The sequence below is a fragment of the Cephus cinctus genome, unplaced genomic scaffold (assembly GCF_000341935.2).
Source record: "Cephus cinctus unplaced genomic scaffold, Ccin1 Ccin1_scaffold1843, whole genome shotgun sequence".
Classification (NCBI taxonomy): domain Eukaryota; kingdom Metazoa; phylum Arthropoda; class Insecta; order Hymenoptera; family Cephidae; genus Cephus; species Cephus cinctus.
The window spans coordinates 36,276-54,770 of record NW_014334024.1 but is presented as its reverse complement, the minus strand read 5'-3'; the positions used below and the strand labels follow the sequence as shown (position 1 = coordinate 54,770).

Below are 18,495 nucleotides of genomic sequence, written 5' to 3'. Positions count from 1 at the left end.
CAATAAGCGTCTAAATGACGACATCTTCGTAAGGGGCCGTTAAATTTTGAAATGACGACAGAGCCTGCGCGTCGGTCAACTGCGCAGCACATGAAAAAATATCCACGAGACGCCACTCGGCGGAGGAAAGTGAAGCTCTGCAAGAAGATGGACACGCAAGACTAAACCGAAAGTGGATGCAACAAGACCAAAGGTTACATCGAAGAATACGTCGCGACGTTACGAATGATTTGAAGAAGAGGAAGTAAGACGAAAATTGTATCTCGCGAGGATCAATGGAATTTCCAGGCATGACGCAACCCTCGAAGGATATCGGTCTATCGCGCAAGGAAGAAAAGTAGAAAGAAATAAAGGGTCATAGGAATTTCACCGCATCACTGCAAATTTAACGATTGATAACACACTGGAAAATAGTTATATATTATATTAAAAATATAGATAGGTATATATATGTATTAAGGTATATATATATAAATATATATATATATATAACCTCTGTATTTAAGAAAGAAAAAAAACTGGTACGTTAAGACGGTTGGGTTCAGTTCCTACAAACGACACATACATCGGGCATTTGGTGGTTTTTTTTTTTCCGATTGCGAATTTTTACACCGTGTACATTTTTTGCTCTAAGCTCCTGTAAAGTGTAGGGAATGTATAGAGGGATACGTTCCGCTTACGGTATATTGCATATTTTTTTTTCTTCTCTTGTCTCCCCAGTCATCCTTTTCCTTTAGTCTAATTATGCCTACCAGCATTATCTTTACACAGTGACTATGAGTAGCCTAATGCTTTTCTGAATAATCCCCTATTCTCGCGTGACGTCACTCAATACGCGTATCGCGAAGAATTTTTGTAGTTTGTCGTTTCTTTTTTTTTCCTTCAATTTTGTAAATTTTATCGGGGAACCCCCCTAACACTTCTTCTTTTGGTACAGTTAAAAAATGATTTTTTTGTCTCGAAATATCGAGCTCGCACGACCCTTCGACGGACGATTCAAATTTGACAGAAAGGCTCGTATCACGATATGATCTTCCCTGAGGAGTTTGGAAATTAATTTCTTTTTTGTATGATGGCTATTTGTGTGTTGTTTCCTTCCTTTGCATTACTTTTGACTTATTTTTTTTTTTTTTAATCTGTGTAATACGTCGCTGTTCGTAATACATATATTACTAGCCTTTTAGGTTCGATCGATCGATCGATTATTACCATTGATACCGGAAACCCCACCCCCCCCAACCAACCAACCAAAACTCATTCCTTCCTCCTTAGAGTTACATATTTTTTTTTCTCTCTATTGTCACGACTCGATGACTATGATATGATGTTGAGATATAAAATAAATTGTGTAAATATAATAATATTGGGATTCTCCCTGTACCTTTTCACTGGTTTAATCGTCCCTTTTTTAGTCTAAGTATATTATAACTGCGATTTCAGGATTGTTTATAATTATTTAATTTTTAGATCATAGTCATTCTTTTCTTTTTCCATAGTCCTCGCCTATGCACGTACAGTGATCTTAGGTGGTTATCGACAAGGCAATTAATCGGTCACCTTAAGGGTGACAAAGGCAGTGGAGAACTTCGTACCAGTATGGTATCGAAGAATTCTTATAAAAGTTACGATCATCTTATAACTAAGATACGTAATAAAAAATGGTAAAAAAATGAAGTGTAAAGGCATAAAATTTGCGAACGAACGAACTATTGCGAACTATTGCGAATATTGCGAACAGCAGTCGGAAGTCAAGTAAGTAAATTAAAAGGTAATGTACACAATCGGCAATCAGTTGTTCTTGTATGGAAGGTTGTCCAATGGATACGGTGGAATCAATGGCTGCTTCACATCAGCATCAGAATTTGATTCTTGTTTCTGATCCACCGGATGAGACTCCCTGCTGCAATCCTCGTACGAAGGTGGTGCTGAAATGATTGATATGTTGGATGCATATTGATATGCATTGATATGTGACGTATGCATTCTTATTATTATTATCGCATATATAACACATATCTATGCATGAGGAAGGCGAACGTTCAGCAGTTAAAAATGGGACTCACGGAGTTCTGGTGGAACAACAAAACCAATTGGTTGAGTGCTGGGCCCTGGCACTGGGACCACAAATGGCATTCCGGTCACTGGCTTTCCTGCTCCTGGTTTATAATTTTCGAATTCAAGCTTATAGTTTTGAGGCATCGGTTGACAATTTATTGGCATCGGTCGATCAACTGGTCCCGGTGGGTATGGCGCAATTGGCACTTTTGGTTCTGGTGGGCATGGCGCAAATGGCACTTCCTGTTCCGGCGGGTATGTCGCAATTGGCACTTCCGGTTCCGGTGGGTATGGCGCGTTTGGTATTTCCGGTTCCGGCGGGCATGGCGCGATTGGCACTTCCGGTCCCGGCGGGCATGGCGCGATTGGCACTTCCGGTCCCGGTGGGTATGGCGCGATTGGCACTTCCGGTCCCGGTGGGCATGGCGCGATTGGTTCTGTGGCTTCAACTGGTACCGATGCTGTTGACCATTTGGACTGAGCAGAGATCAATGGGATCGTTCCAATGAATATTGGATAGTTATTAGATACGTTGTAGTGGCTGTACGAAAAAAAAAGAATTGGACGATCAACTGTTGACTTATCGTGAAAAATTATTCGGCTAAATTATTTTCTTTTTACAATGTAACGACTCCTCACTTACCAACCGGAAATGACGTATTTTACATTGATGTCGTAGTCAATGTCGATCAGTTTGCAGCAGGGGAAGTAAGATACTGGTACCGATCGTACCAAGATACTCGCGTCATATTCACCACTTTGACCAAATGGTCCATACAGCGTCTTATTCCCCAGAATGTTTTTCTCTATTTTTTTTTGGCTCCCGCTTGGTACTTTAAACGTTATCGTCTGCACGTATACATATATATGGGTATTTTGATTGAAAAAAATGGCGTTCATCATGAATTATATTAAAAACTGTATTTAGCAAAGTTACCATTCACCTGTATAAAATTCAATTTGATTTCATCAATTTCCACCTCCGATTTGTTATCGAAGCACACTTTGGCTTCGATATTTTGTCCAGCAACGTATCCCCTCACTGGCAACGTTAGTAGCATGTCTATTTCTCCCACTGAGCAGCAAAAGATGTTGGAGAAGGGGATAGTGCGCTCGTCGTGTATTTCTCTCTGTTTCAAATTTTCCGCCAAACGTTCAAAAATATTAAACAACTCTCACTAAAACTTACCCTTGCCTCGGGCACATTGTTCAAATCCAAATTCGATACCACGGTAAATCTTTTGGTTACTGTGGGATCAATGCTCAATGGGAGATCCATGGCTGCTTTCAAAGTGTATATCACGCTTCCGTACTTATGCTCGAAACTGACAGGAATTGTTTCCGGCAGTTGAAAACTGAACGGATAGGACTGCTCGCCAGCAGGCAACTTCATGTAGGAACCTTAAAAAAAAAATTAATAAGACGCCACTCATATCTTAAGGCGGAGTATCTGGAAATCGGGCAAAGGCCAGCTGAGGATTTTCATGCAGTCGGGAAAGTTCAAAATATTAATATAAATTTTATAACGTCAATTCTCACGTGGACCAGACGGTACTCCGTCGATGCACATGATTTATCTCAGTGTCTTCTTATCGATCCAATAATCGTCACGACTCACCGTCTGCACAGCCAATCAAATATTCCGTCAAATCTATGTAGCGCTCAGACCCACTGACAATTTTGCTGGATGCCTTACTTCCGTTCCGACGCCATTGAACATGGCATTTACCTTTTATCTTTATCTTTAGACCTAAATTTCGAGGGTAATGTAATTATTATATCACGTACGTATATATATATATTTTTTTTGTGGCGTGATTTTTCGACTCACAGTCACATGGCGACTCCTGCTATCGATTCAGATAACGTTCAAGCTTTCTGGGTCCCTTCGAGTCGGCAACCTCATCAGAAGCTACGCTCTCGGACTGATTCGTACAGTTACGTGAATGATCTTGGAAAGATTTTTTACTGCTGGTTGGAGATCGAGGTGCTCGAATCTGCCATGGGGAGGTAGTCTCGACGTACCGAGTTACCCGGCAGAGGAGAGGACCCGAGGGAGACGTCTCTACGTTACCGGCAGAGGTCCGGCTCAGGTACCGGCGCCCCGCTGGAGATGGGCATAGGGCGGATATAGAGTTTTGGTTAGGTTAAGTGCAGGGGAGGAATGGAGGAAGCCCCTGACCCAGGTTCAGGATTTGGAGCTCAGCTGTAGCTCGGGGTCCTGGGGAAGCGGCTGTGGAGGATCTCCAAGAGTTACGTACCGATTCGCTAAGACATCATCTCGATTTGGTTTAAAGGGACGAATCGAGGGAAAGGATAAGAGTTATCGGCTATAAGGATCTCGACCAATCGGAATTGTTAGTTCTCGAATCTGACTGTTGTCAATGTCAGTCTGTCTTGGGACACCGATCGGTGTGCCTCGCGCTCCCGGGCTGTTTGTTTATCATTTTCCTACCTGTGTTTTCTGTTCGGTATAGAAAGTTCTCGCGTTGCTCTCGCTATATGAAAATCTATGGGATTTTCTGCGTCTGTTTCGGAGGTGCAGTGTTGTGCTATAGTGCAGTGCCCACCTGAGGTGTCACCTGGATGCAGTTCTCGGCCTCCACGGATCAGCTGACCCAGCTCCGGTGAGTTCTCCCAATTTTTCAATTAGTGGAGGGATTTCGATTTTACAGCTCCGGTTCGTTCTGGTACGTTCTCGAACAATTGCTCTCTGTTTTTGGTACATTACGCTTACTCCGATTATCTCTACTTCGACCTAGCAGCCTGAGCGACCGTGCGTTTCCGTAACCGTTCGCTCCCGTTCTTGCATCCGGTTGCATTTGCCGATTTTACGCGAAACCGATGATCAGCACAAGAACTGGCTGGCATGCGGATTCATGGGCCAAGAGGAGACGTAGGTTAATTCTCGATTTTACGTTATAGGTGTCGAGTTGAGAAAATGCAGTACAATTTATATATACAGGGTGTCCCATCTTAAAGTACGCATTAAGTTTTCAGTCCAGCTTGATGGTTCGATTCAAAAATGTATCCTACAAAAGTTGCATGAATCAGACAGGGACACATGAATAAATTATTTTATCTGGTTCAGCATCATAAGTGATGATAAACCAGGTTTTTAAAATGGAATCGTACATTTTTGTTTTTACTAAAAAAATCTTTGGTAAAAAATGTACAACTTACACATGAAACGTTTTTTGATAAACTTAACAGTTAATGAGATAATCAGCTGACTGGTGATTCAATTATTTAGTTACTGTACAAGGAATTTGATACAACTATCCAAGGACAGACCAGGATATCATCGACAATGTTAAATAGAAACTGCGCCTATAAGACCATGTGTTCCAAAAGCACACAAGTGATGCCTATTGCAGTGGCAACGTATAATAAAATAGCAAAGACAGTTAATATCTTCTTAGCAAAGCATCTAAGATTATACTTTTACGGATACTGGAGAGTAACCCTGGTTCTTTATTTACATCTTATCTATACACCGGAAGGAAGTTACAGAGTACATTTTTAATTGAAAAAAGGACGTTCCACTTTAACATATATGTAAGTTTAGGATCAGATAATCAAAAACGGCTAGGAGTTTCGAATGAAGTCAATGCTAATTATTTTGCCTAAAAAATAATGTACATATACCTAAAAAGAAAAGTGTGTGTCGCGCAGTCGAGCGTCACTTATTTCAAATTTCCCACGCGACCTAACCCCGCCATTGTCAAGTCTACCGTTTGGATCTTATCGGAAAAGAACATTGGGCAGCTTTACAGCGAATATCGAGGCGCGCGACTTCAGGAACAGGGATAAGGGATGAGAGTCCTCTCCTCTTAAAATAAGTAACGTTTGTCTCTATACTCGTGAAATAAACACAGTCGATAATGCAGAAACGCACGCAGCACGTGGCGTGGCGCTTTTTTTTCATGAGGTCGTTCAAATAAGCGCCGCCAGCTGGCAAGTTGGGCAACTTGTAGATGTAGCCACTTTTTATAGCGGAAGTCAAAGTAGGTTCAGATATTCCGCTTGAATCCCAATTTATATTGGTTGGTTTTAATGGCATGCGTTACGTAAGTGAAGAGCTTCGATCCGTATTGATTTGCATAATAAAAAAATATTCATAAGGAGATTCCGATCAGGGATATATTGGATCGTTACATGAGATTTCAAATTACTTAATAATGAAAATTAAATATAAAATATGCAGCACTGTCATTACTAATTTGATTATACTCATTTCAAGTTTATTTTCTTAATTGCACTTCATCTAGCATAATGTCAAAAATTGGATATATTCCATCCGTTTAAATCAAAATACGATGGTCGCGGCCCAACTACAATGGGTACTTATTTTACTGTACTCTATTAATGAAAACTATGAGCCGCCTGGCACTCCCATTGTCCAATTTCTCTAGAATGCTTAATTTATTTACCTCTGGCCGGTTTAGGGTTTTCTAAACACGTCAACACTTGTCCATTGATTATTTCGCCTGGTTCGTAGATGCAACTTTTCTTATCGAGCTGGATATCAAATTTATCAATACTCATTGTTGCTATGTGATCTTGATTTCTTTCGTGTTCAGTATTTGGCAGAAATAATCACAGCGCAGATACCGGTGACGTCTGCTACCGTGCCGGTTTCTTGTGTGAAACTAACACGACGTGCTGAATGTTAGCGCCACTGCGGCTTTATGCTGAACTAAGGAGCAGCTCCTTTTTAGTATCAGCAGAGAAAGATCATTTTTCAGCGCTCGCGTCCGTAATCGGGCGAACATCGTGCAGAGTCGGGTAAATGTGTAAAGCCATTGATTCCCGCTCCTGTGCTGCAATGACGCTAGGTTTGTTCGTTTTCTATCTAGTGCACCGAAATAGCAGTTATTGCAGCGCAGTAGAGAAGTCTTTTGTCATTGCAACGCGGCAGCAGCAGCGCCGGAGAGGAGCAATGTAGGAGAAGGAGAGTGTAAGAGGGGAGAATAAGAAGGCCCGCTACGACCGCTCGCGCAGAAAAATTGTTAACATAACTCGAGCGAAACTCTCGCTTGTTTTTTGTCTCTGAAAACAAGCGAGGTTCGCTCAAGATACATAAATAACTATTTATAAGATGATGATTTTTACATAAATTTTTTCTCGGCACGAATTTCTCGAGACGGTGAAACGGTGAATTTTGATTTACACTGATAATTGATATTTATTACTCAGACTGACGGTACCAGTGGCTTGGAATCTTTGTTACTACACTTAGCGCTATTTAATTGTAAAGAAATTTAACTTTATATACATACGTGAAACAACGTATGCTTACAGATACATAATGTTTCAAGTACATTCATACCGAGATGACGTAAAAATGCGGCTGCCGAAATGTCTAAAAAACGAGTGGAATGTCAAGTAATTTAATTAAATTTAATTTATGTTATCCGTAATTAGTCGCTCTTGCGTGAATTCTTGTGTACTGGATCTTGCGGAACGGATGACTGTATCACATTAGGACCAGAATTTGCCCACATGCTGCTTATCGGTCTCATGATTATCGATGAAAGGTAGATAAGTACTGTGTAAATCCAAAAACGGTCACGATGCTTTTCTCACGGCATCACAGGTCCCTCTCGATCCTCTTGGCAGTCCCACGAGAATCGCCGGTGTCTGTCGATAAAACAGAAATCTTCATGCCTCGTATGGTATTATCGACGTACGGTAAATAAGCGAGAGGCAGCACCAGTCTGTGTCAATCTGTCTGATCGATACTGTCGTATCTACCGGGAGATGGTCCCAATTTTGTGAAAGCGCATCCAGGCGCTCGCATTCGCGTAAATCCATTTCTACTGCGCAGCTTCCGCCGCCTCCTGCGCAGTAACACGTCAGAAGCTTCTGACAATATCAAATCTATAAGTACCTACATAATTATCAACCCTATCTAAATTTATTTCTATGCACATCAAACTCATACACGTAACCAGAATGAATTTTTCCCAACAAACACTTGCACGAATATCTCTCAACGGCGGTTAGAAAAATAAGTAAAGCACAAGATCAAGAAACAAAATTTTTATTTCGTCAATATATATATTTTTACCTGTTTCACATTTTTTCTTTATCACTTTACACCGCCATCAAATTCACAGATACGTCTTGATATATGTTCAAATAAACAATGGCGAACTCTATTTCATTATTCCAAGTAGAGTTTCAGTAGTCCATATATTGATTTCGGTATACATTATTTATTATGTTCCACGTGATTCAATTCGACCAATGTCAATATATGCATGATGGATAGATCTAAATACGTACTGTATACCATAAAGGATACTCTACCTGTTGGACGTAACACGCTGTTGACATTAACGCAAGCGCAAGGAACCTTCTGCGTCTGGCGAGGTCCTGGCAGTTACTACTGACTACAGAGGGGGGTCCTTATCAACCGATTATACAAATAAGTCTGTATACACAAGACCCGTTTCTCCTAAACTAATATTTATTATAATTCTATATACACCCATACAGTATACCATTATCACAAAGAGTGACTAGATTACTGAAAAGTATGGAACGCTGAAATTTTATAAAATCGATAAAGATACCATGGCGAACGCATCCCGCGAGTCTACAGTTACCCATCCGCAATCCGTGTTATCGCGATTCCCGTTATCCGAATAAGGTTAAGATAAAAATGACGATATTCAAGAGAACATGAAAAATTGTATCCGATCAATGGCCACGGATTACGCGTTATCGTAATTTTAATTTCCGTATCCCCCTATGGGATTTGCCTTTTATATAAGGACATTATTTTCCACCCTTTCACTAAGGGCGAGGACGACCCCTTTGTACCCCAAGCAATTAAGGTGCGCGAGCAGCTGCGTACAGGTGGCGACTCTGTGCTGCTATTATTTTCATTATTTTATGCCTTTCGTATACGTTACGACCTAACCCCCTACTGCCGGGGAAAGAATCCTTAGAGTATGCGTGGCTTCGGAAGACCGGCGAAACGCGCCGTTCGCCTGGCAGCCCCGGGACCAATCGGAGGACTCGCCGAGTACCAGGGTGGTTTACACCCTCAGTAACGCGCCGACCGCCGTCAGAGTCAGAAGTCAGTGAATTTTCGTTGTCGCGTTTTAATGTAAATTGAAGGAAAGAACAACAAAAAAAATATATATATATTTTTATCAAACGAATAAAAAATTTTTCACAATTCGAAGCGAGCGTGAAAAAATTTTTAGTGCCATCGACAATTACTCGACGGGTGACCCATCTGTTGATTATTTTTTTTCAATGACTAAAAGATCAACAGGTTAACGCGGTGAAAACTCGCCCTGTTGTCTCAAACGTTTCTCTCTCGCATGTATTTTGTAACATAGCAGTGAGAGGTATGAGAATTAAAAAAAAAATTAAATTAATTACGTAAAGTACAAGCGTCTATTTATTTGCTTGTTAATTAACGGAATCTGAATTTCGACGAAGCCGAGTGCGTCGCGACGCCTTTTACCCGGGTCGAACATTGGCTGGTCTTCTGTTTGTTTATTATTCTATAATTGTTCGTTCGGGAGTTCAATCAATTATCGAAGGGCGCTTATCGGTTTACTTAACCTCTATAGGTATAGGGCTTACGCGGATGAGAAATTGTATTTATTTAATGACAAAGTCAACGGCCAAGTCGTACTAAACGTTTTCGCGTGGAGTGTCGCGCGGTGGATATTAAAATTCACTTGGGGACTCCGATTAATTCCGTAATGTAAACTGGACCGATTAACATTGCTAATCCTTTAAAAGGGACCGTAACGTTGAGAATTTGGATAGGAGTGACAATGGGTGACGGTAGCTTAATAAAGATGCCTTTTATTTATGACACCGACTGACTGCACGAGATCATCCTTGGGTGGGACATGAGGTGGGTGGCGGGCAGTGGGGGAGGGGGAGGAATAATGAGGATAATAAAGAAATTTTGAAATAATAAAATTGATCAAATTCAAATTTTACATGGCGTGACGTAACGTCGTGGAAGATAAGAAGTGACAATAGAAGGGAAAAAGTGAATTTTCAAAAATGGCTGTAAACAGTCCAGGACCTTATACCAAGTCACCGAAGAGTCCCAGACAGCTGCCCCAGCTTCCAATATCAAATCAAAGAAGTCCCACCCAATTCAACAAGTCCCCGAGTACCCCGAGAGTCTTCGAATTTCCATCCGAGTACTATCCCGAGACGCCAAATACTAATTTTGACTTCGAAGATTTCGGGAGGGTCGACCGAAGTCCAAGTTACTTGGGTACGTCTGGCCCGAAGAGTCCCAAGAGCCCGAACGATTATAACTCGCCGGGCCAGAAGAAGGATTCGGTTTTTCAATTTTGCAAACCCCACAAGACTTTTGGCAAGACTCTGAGCTACCCGCCCAAGAGTCCCATTTCGCCATGCGTGACCAGCAGGTCCCCGAGCTCTTTGAGCTTCGGTCAAAAAAGTCCGAAACACTTTGACCGCAGACGCAACTCCTGCTTCAATTTCGGACTGAAAAGTCCCATGTCGCCTACCATTGTCACCTCGAGCAGTGGACGCAGCCCGACCGGTCCCAAGTATCCGGAAGTCGACAAGAAGAAGGCCCAAGACACCGGGTCCAAGTATCACAACAATGGACCGCCGAAAAGTTGCCGGGTCGATATGGACGATAACGAGAGTCCCAAGGTCACGAAGATTGGCGGAGCCTTCAACAGGAGCCAAGGATGCTTGAACGATAAGGTCAAACCGGAAAGGACCAAAGCTACCAGAAATATATCTCGACGGTCCACGAGCGACCTCACGGACTTGGGGGATGCTGAGACTGAGATTACGATACTTTCCAGTCCGCGTAGAAGAGGCTCCATGAAGGGAGGACTGGGTGAGACTTTTTTTTTTACAGAAATTCTAACCTAACGTCAACATTTTGATATCGATTACCAACCTCCTGTAACTTGGCACGGGGCACCAGCCGTAACGTTATATTCACATTTTATATTCAGCGTGCGCCTGTATGTTGTTATCTGATAATCCACGGATATGTTGATCGATAAAATTTTTATATCACCGCAAATCATTGATTATTGATAATCTTCGAAATTTTATTTTTATATTTTCAATGATATTTAAGTTTTAGTAAATTTTATTAATTAGGGGATTTTCTTCTTTGTCAGCTATCTTGTGTCGTGTATTTTTGTTTGGTTCGTGCTTACATTGTTTTGGCGGGACAATGGACGTCATGCTGGAATCTTGTATTGTTTAGCGAAACCTCCAATTTTCATGTCGGAGCAGTCTGGTCTTTTCATTAAATATGGCGATTAAATGACTCATTGTTTCGCGTATCGGACGTCAACGCCAGAAGGTTTATACCTGTAATCGTTCGAAAGGCATTATCGGGACCCTAGTTATTTGCTTGTAAAATTGAAATTTCAATGTCAGCGTTTTATACCTAATTCGCAATTTTTTTTTTTAAATATATAATTTCGTAAGTTTATCACGCGACAACCCCAGCGTCGTGACATGCTCGATTCTTTATCGAACGCCATATTTCGTATTTGCTTATTTCAAGATTTTGAGAATGATAGAAAAAAAAAACAGTTATTTTATTGAAATTAAAAATTTTTTATTCCATTCGTTAATTTGCAGCCTACCTAGCCTCCAGACGTGGATCCAGGGACAGCCAGGTATCAAACGTCTCGAATTTAAGTAATGAGGATGTGGGCCCTCTGAACTTCAATGCTCATCCTCGTGGACGTCAGCGAAGGACTTCCAATTTTCTCGAGCTACCCGGTAAGTTCCATTTGTCTTGTACGTAGAAAAATCGGTATCGCAATCAATGTATAATGCGATAATCGATATTAATCGGTATAAGAGATTTTTTGTGGGACGGTGGTGGGGGGGATATGATTTCCACCAATTTTACGTAATTTCGTCGATCATCCCTTTTCTAATCTAAACTAGATATAAGTAATTCATAAATCGTCTCGAGTACAGTTATACCGTATACCATCCCCAGGGAAATAGTAGCTTTTGGAAATACGTGAGCAGATAACGTTTTTGGACCATCGCACGTGTAAGAGAAGACGAATGAGAGCCGATGGCAGGAAAAAGACGAAAGAATAATCATGATGTATAAGAAGAGTTTATTTTTCAACTTTATACCGTGTGTATAATATATTTATCGAAAGGTTAATTTTATTCTAAGGGCGGGGTAACTCTTGCGCGAAAGGGGAACATTGAGCCTCGACGAATGCAAGATGTTTCGTGAAATAATCCATCGACCTCTGTCGAGCGGGTATCTTAATTCCGGCATTTTCTCGCTACCTCCCCTCGACCTCCGATAACCGAGGATCCTTTCATCCTCCCCGAGTAGAGACAAATTCAAATTCAAAGTTCCGTCCTTGTTCTCGAAGGGAATTAACGTTGGAATTGAGAAAATCCCAGAAACACTTCAACCCCTAAAATCGATTCGAACGTCTCCCGTCAGGCGGAAGATTCAAATAGCGTCATGGGGGTTTTCAAGCTTAAAAGTCACAAGCGTGACGTAATAAACGTTTCGGTAACTCGTCAAGTAGAGAGAAAGAGATTTTTTTTTTCAATTTTTTTTTTTTGCAAAATTAAAAATATTCCATGTGGGATATCAAAAATCATCCCCTGTCGGTCGTACCTCGCCCGCAGTTAGATTAGCTATATTTACTGATTTGTTTCAAAAAAAATTCATGACTCCAATTTTCCCTTTTTCTGAAGAGGCATCCTCACCCTTCACCCCCTGCGACCCCCCATCCACCCCACGCTAAATAGAATCTCTCGTTAAGAAACTCTTTTCGTCCCCTGCCACTTCTTAGTTTTCCTTCGCATTCGACCTGCCGGGGTTCTGGCGCAATTTTTTTCACACACACTTTTTTTCTTCTTTTTTTTTCTTCTGTCCATTACAAAATCCTCGACCACTCCTTTTCCACGGAAGATTGATGAACCGGACTAATTTCCAATTCCAACGAGAATCGGGCCTATCGGTCTTTTTCTATGGTACATTTACGTACATATAGTCCGCCATTAACGTACCGTTTCGTAATCCTTCAGCCTCCATCCTCCAGGTCAATAGTTGACCCGAGCGACGTTACATTATTTATTTTCACGATCGAGTCACGTTTTGCGTAAAATATTTTTCCTCCCTTACTAAACATCCAACCCGGTAGTCAAAGCGCCGGTGAATAATCGACAAGGGTGTATATCTGGTCGTGAATCGGTAAAACGGTACGTCCGTCTCTCTTTAACGCACCCGATCGCCAATAAGTATGTCTCTCTCGCACTCGCGGTCGGGCATAGAAAATTCGATAATTGAAAAAAGTTTTTGTTTTTCCGCTGTTACCTCGCGAACATTTCGATCAACGATCGACCGATACTGATAAGCGTATATATACGCTCTCGAATAATTTGTAAAGTTTGAAAAACCCAACTGTCAGATTTTGTCAATAACATTTTTGACAGCTCTCGCACGTGACAGCTGTCAAAGTTGACATATACCAAAGAACATATATAATGATACTTTCTTAACCTAACATAACCTAACCTACTACGTACTTGAATTAAAAAAAGAAAAAATTGTCAGGCTGAAAACCATGGGATTTACCACAGATGTACCAGCGACTATACTCTTTGAAATTCTGAAAAGCGTCGCGGTCTATCGTATGCCATAATAGCAGGAAAGCCATTAGACAGTACCCCGCTAGCTATAGATATACGGCATATAAGTATGCAATTGTGCTTTACGGGGTACAGACTGTGCGCGTTGCGGACGGAGAGACAAAGAATAGAGAGGAAAAAAATAAAAGAAAAAAAAGCCCAATTCGAACTACCAAAGTTATTCGTCTGTATGATTCGTACAGTGGCAGTGCCTCTGGTGGCAGAGAATAGAACTAGTAAAAGAACAACGCTTGAAAATGAACAATTTGACGATCCACGTCCAAGGCTGCAGCACACGTTGATCGTGTACGCACCTAATGACCCTGAAGTTAGTAGCACGTTCGATCCTTATGCCAAAAACCATATTCAATCGGTACGTCTGAGCCGAGTAATCGAGTATGCACAGAGGAGTTGAAGAATGCTCGTTTGAAATTCATCCCTTTTTTTTTTACATTTTCTCGACTCACCACCCCCTGTCTATCTACCCTTTCTACCACAAATTCACCCTTAATGCACCGGTAGCAGCCATCGGACGCCCAGTACTCACGATGAATACCAATTGGAAGGATTTGAAGCTATTTGCTTTTCCATACCGTGTATACATATATACCTAGCCATAGACACGTATAGTATATCCATGGAGAATTTCACAAATATATTTCCAGGTAGAAGATGATATACGACGCTGAGATTTTATTTGGTCGTTGCCATGGTTACGTCGTGTCTTCCGTTACTTGGCGTATAATAATAATAACAACGGTAATAATAATCTTGACATACCGAATCAGTCAATTAAGGTATTACTACGGTAAACTCAAAACCGCGTAATCGAGCTGAAATTTGTTTTACGTCCAACTTGTATAGCAGTACATCTCTCTCTATAAATTTTTAACACGATTCACCAATCCATTACCGAGTATTTCCGAGTTAAAGTCAGGACTCGTAACACGTGTTCCCTATACCTGACCGATAAAACGCGCATGGTTTTTTTTTATTGTGTTTGACTCGTCCGCGTAATCCCGATGAAAAGCTAGTATGTGGCAAAGGAAAAATTAGAAATTTTTTAGATTTTCAGTAAGAACTTTTTACTCAGGATTTATTGACAGACATGAAAGAAGTCGATATTTATTACGAAATCTCTCGTACGACGGCTGACAAGAGGGCGTCGGTGTATATACGTATATACTACTAAATCCACTGTGAGACCGTGCTCGATGCATATACCTTTTCGGTCCGCAGTAATACCTTAAATATTTATTTATAACCCGGCAAATGTCATTCTCGCAAAACGTCTAATCGAACGGAGCACACAGAGGGAGACTCTGTCGAAAAGATATTTCGTATCTCAGACAGACGTACGTTACACGCGTACGTCATAGGGGATGAAATCATTGATGAATTTTCACGAAAGAAAAATTTATCTGCGAATCGAGGAAACACGTGGATCCCAGAACCCGAATATACGAATGTTAATCCTTTTCCCTGAAACGGATGATGCCCGACGTCACTGGACTCCTTTGCCAGCTTCCTTGGTCCAGGAGGATTTGCTGCTCGAAGCTTCTCCTATGCGTAAGCTTTGAGATTTATTAGACTATGAATATGTCCCTGGGTTTACGTAAGATCCCATCGGTATACGTACCGGAAGTTCTGTATTTATCTGATCGAAGGTTTTAGAAAGGGGACAGCTTGCTTACGTCATGGATTCCAGTTGTCCCTTGCTGGGAAAAATTTTTTATTATATTTTTTCTTTTTTTTTTTTATACAAATTTCTGGTCCACCAGTCTCGCTGATTTTGGAGCAGACCGTGGCGGTGGTCGTATGAGCGATAGGGACTACGGGGTGATAAGGGTGGGACCGGGGTTGGAGGTCAGGGGTAGCTGATGGGTCATCACTATTCGCTCAAGGGAAGCTGATAATTAATTTTCATAATTTTTTTTTTTATTTATCAACTCAAAATTCACTTGCTCCTTGGATAGATCTTCCGTTGGATGCTGCGTTCTATTATTTGCTCTGATCTTATCACCTGGTCCCGCCTTTGAGATCCTCTCGGACGTCGCGGGCTGCTCGTTCCCCAAATCTCGTGAATCCTGAGATTGACTTTAAGCCTCGTTCCCAAGGGCCGTCCCGGCCCTTTTACCTTGGCACGTGTCACGAATTTCACGAAACTGCTCGTTCGTGCTTTTTTGGTCCGAAAGTTGGCAGGACTGCGATTAACCGCCGAGTCTTTCACATCGCTGAACGTATTTCAACGCCCGTTAATTATCCTGGGATTTATTATACGCGAGCGGTACCTTAACGTTGATGCTTCGGGGGTCTAACCCGTGGACGACTTTTACTGGGGATAACTACTGTCGAGCTGCTTTGCGTGACGCAGGATGGTTTTTTTTTCTTCTTCTTTTTCTTCACCACTCTTGGTATTTTGGGGTGGTAGGAAAGTTTTTTTTTTTTTTTTTTTTTTTTTTTTTTTTTTTTTTTTTTTTTTTTTTTTTTTTTTTTCTGGTAGACGGATATCGTCTACCATTTTTGGGAACACTGTGTATACTTTGGAAACACGCTGATCATACATTTCTTTAGCGATTATTGGGGTTGATGGGAATGTTGGGTGTTTCTTTTTTCTTTTTTCTTAATAAATGTCCTTTTTTCGGGGGGATAATTTTTTATTATTTAAGATTTTACGAGAAACTCGGAGAAGCTTGAGTTAGAGTTTGTCTCAGGTGGTACGTTGATAAAAAATTTGATGTTTTAGGTAAAAAGCTCAAAGGGCTTATATACTAGGATATAAAACTCTATCTTCCCTTTTTTATGTGTATATATATATATATATATATATTTTTGTCTCTCTTTCCTTATTCCAAGGTCTTATCTAGATGTGCCATAGGGGAAAAATAACCCTTGGGTATCAATTCGCGTGTTTATGCCGCGATCCGCTGTAATCTACGATCTCTCCTTGTCTTTGGACTTAAGCGTGTCCAGGTTGACGTTAGGGGGTTTTGAAGCACTCGTAGATTGAAATCAGACGAAAACATTTTTTAAATATTTTTTTGTACAACCTTTTGGTACCATTTTTTATTTATTGCTGTTATCGCGAAAATAGGATCAGATTTACCGGTATGGTTGCATAGTAAAATCTTATTGCTCGGGATACGTTAAAGGTAGATTTGAATTTCCCGCGGAATCACGACCAGCATGGTAAATCAGTCGTTTCCAATGTTCGCTGTAAAATTGAATACCGGAAAGAAATAAAATTCTCATTTAAGAGGAAAGCCGTTATTATTATATCAAGAAGAAAAAAAATTAAAAACAATTGGGCATACCTATCCAATTTATATGACTGGTCGATGTGCGAGGGAAATGTGAAATCGGAAAAAAAAAAGATGACAAAAATGTTTCCCTCTGGAAATAATTGTTTTCTTTTTCCCAAATGTACCAGCACGCTCGAATTTAATTGGCTGCAAACTACGGCACCGTTGATTGTTATCGAATTAAAAGTAGAGAATTGCTCTGTAGTCGGGTCGGGATTCATCTCTTGAAATTGCGACTAGAATTTTTATCAGGGTATGAAAGTTTCTCGTATAGGATATATATACCGGGTGATTCAAAACATACGCATAACCTGAATTTAACTCGCTCATACCATTCCTACGGAAAAACTCACAAAGGAACATCATACTGCAATTTTTTTTTTGTTTTCAGAAACACCCGTTTTACAATTGAATTTGCATTTATTCAATTTACTTACTTTTTTGATTTTCAGTACCGGATCACATCAGGGCAAGAGTTCACAGTTTACCTGAAAAGGCCTATAACCCACGAGCCGGTGACGATCTGTACAGATTGCGGGAATTCAGCATCACACACAAGGGGGTTGTGAATCGCGGTGACTCCATAATATCCAGACGAAGCAGAAGCAATACGTCAGTGAACAGCAGCAGGTAAGTTTTTTCTTTTTGGAATAAAATATATATATATATATATATATATAAATGAAAAAATGATATCAGGTGCAGGAGGGGTTGTACAAATTTTTGTATCATTACCTCAGGCGCTTTTTCTAAAAAAAAAGCCCTGGTCACGTACCTACTCTGCTGGCAGCTCCGGACGTAAGGCCCAGAAATAAGACGAATCTTATTGGCACTGATAGGGGTTGCATATTTTCCAATTCGAAAGTCCTTTCGCCAAGGGGACGTAGGATCGTCGGGTTTCGGTACGCGATGCATTGTTTATGTTGACCCTTGGGAAAAAGAAAGAAAATGTTCGGCAAATAGCCGAGGGTGGATCCGCACGGTAAGCCGTGAGTGAAATATCATCCCCAATTTTAAGGGATGATGGGAGGGTACTTCCCGGCTTCGCTCGATAATAACTTAATCATTTTGTCATCAGTCTCGGGAAGAACTGGCCGCCAGAACGAGGCGCAACGAATCGCTACTTTTTAGATATTTTATTAGGGAGGCTGCGTCGCGGGACGGACTTGATAATTGTCTGGCTAGCAGAGGATGAAGTAATTACGACGATCCCGGTTCTACGACCTCCTCGAGTGGTCGTTGTGACGGTACGAGCGGCTAATGATTTGCGGTAACGCGGTTAGTTAATTTTAATGCCGTTATCCTTAATTGAAGGGTGGTTTAAACCACCCCTCTTCGAGTTTAGATTGATACAGCGGGTATGGTGGCGTCGAATGGAGTGGAAATAGGGGTTGTAAGATACAAGGGGAGACGAAACGGATAGAGTAGTGAGGGTTTTACAGGGGGTTGGAGGGAGCGAGGGGGAGGGGGG

The 18,495-nt window shown here is 41.1% G+C and overlaps 2 protein-coding genes across 8 annotated transcripts in view; one reads left to right on the top strand and one right to left on the bottom strand.

Moving 5' to 3' along the window:
- Positions 1–1,499: 1,499 nt before the first annotated feature.
- On the bottom strand, positions 1,500–6,821 carry LOC107273792 (arrestin domain-containing protein 1). 5 transcript variants are annotated; one of them, XM_015752313.2, is made up of 8 exons: positions 6,489–6,821; positions 3,674–3,805; positions 3,245–3,456; positions 3,000–3,185; positions 2,699–2,904; positions 2,279–2,596; positions 2,064–2,245; positions 1,500–1,925 (listed from the first exon to the last, which is right to left on the bottom strand). In XM_015752313.2, the coding sequence occupies exons 1-8, from the start codon at positions 6,601–6,603 to the stop codon at positions 1,789–1,791; spliced, it is 1,488 nt and encodes a 495-aa protein (XP_015607799.1). In that variant the 5' UTR covers positions 6,604–6,821; the 3' UTR covers positions 1,500–1,788. The 5 variants fall into 5 exon arrangements, with proteins under 5 accessions (XP_015607799.1, XP_015607798.1, XP_015607797.1 ...); XM_015752312.2 differs by having other exon boundaries at positions 2,064–2,427; positions 2,461–2,596; positions 6,489–6,820; XM_015752311.2 differs by having other exon boundaries at positions 2,064–2,596; positions 6,489–6,819.
- Positions 6,822–9,071: 2,250 nt separating this feature from the next.
- The window catches only part of LOC107273807, a 29,632-nt gene continuing 20,208 nt past the window's right edge, over positions 9,072–18,495 (top strand). For all 3 annotated transcript variants that reach the window (XM_025091084.1, XM_025091083.1, XM_015752331.2), the window contains exons 1-3: positions 9,072–10,921; positions 11,686–11,829; positions 17,477–17,654. In XM_025091084.1, coding sequence (XP_024946852.1) covers positions 10,099–10,921; positions 11,686–11,829; positions 17,477–17,654 — 1,145 coding nt within the window. In that variant the 5' untranslated portion in view covers positions 9,072–10,098. The remainder of the gene's footprint in view (positions 10,922–11,685; positions 11,830–17,476; positions 17,655–18,495) is intronic.

Coding starts and splice junctions, on each gene's coding strand:
- LOC107273792 (XM_015752311.2), bottom strand. CDS start 6,603: ATGAGTATTGATAAATTTGATATCCAGCTCGATAAGAAAAGTTGCATC. Junction 3,457..3,673: donor TTTGATTGGCTGTGCAGACG/GTGAGTCGTGAC, acceptor TTTTTTTTTAAG/GTTCCTACATGAAGTTGCCT. Junction 3,186..3,244: donor ACAATGTGCCCGAGGCAAGG/GTAAGTTTTAGT, acceptor AATTTGAAACAG/AGAGAAATACACGACGAGCG.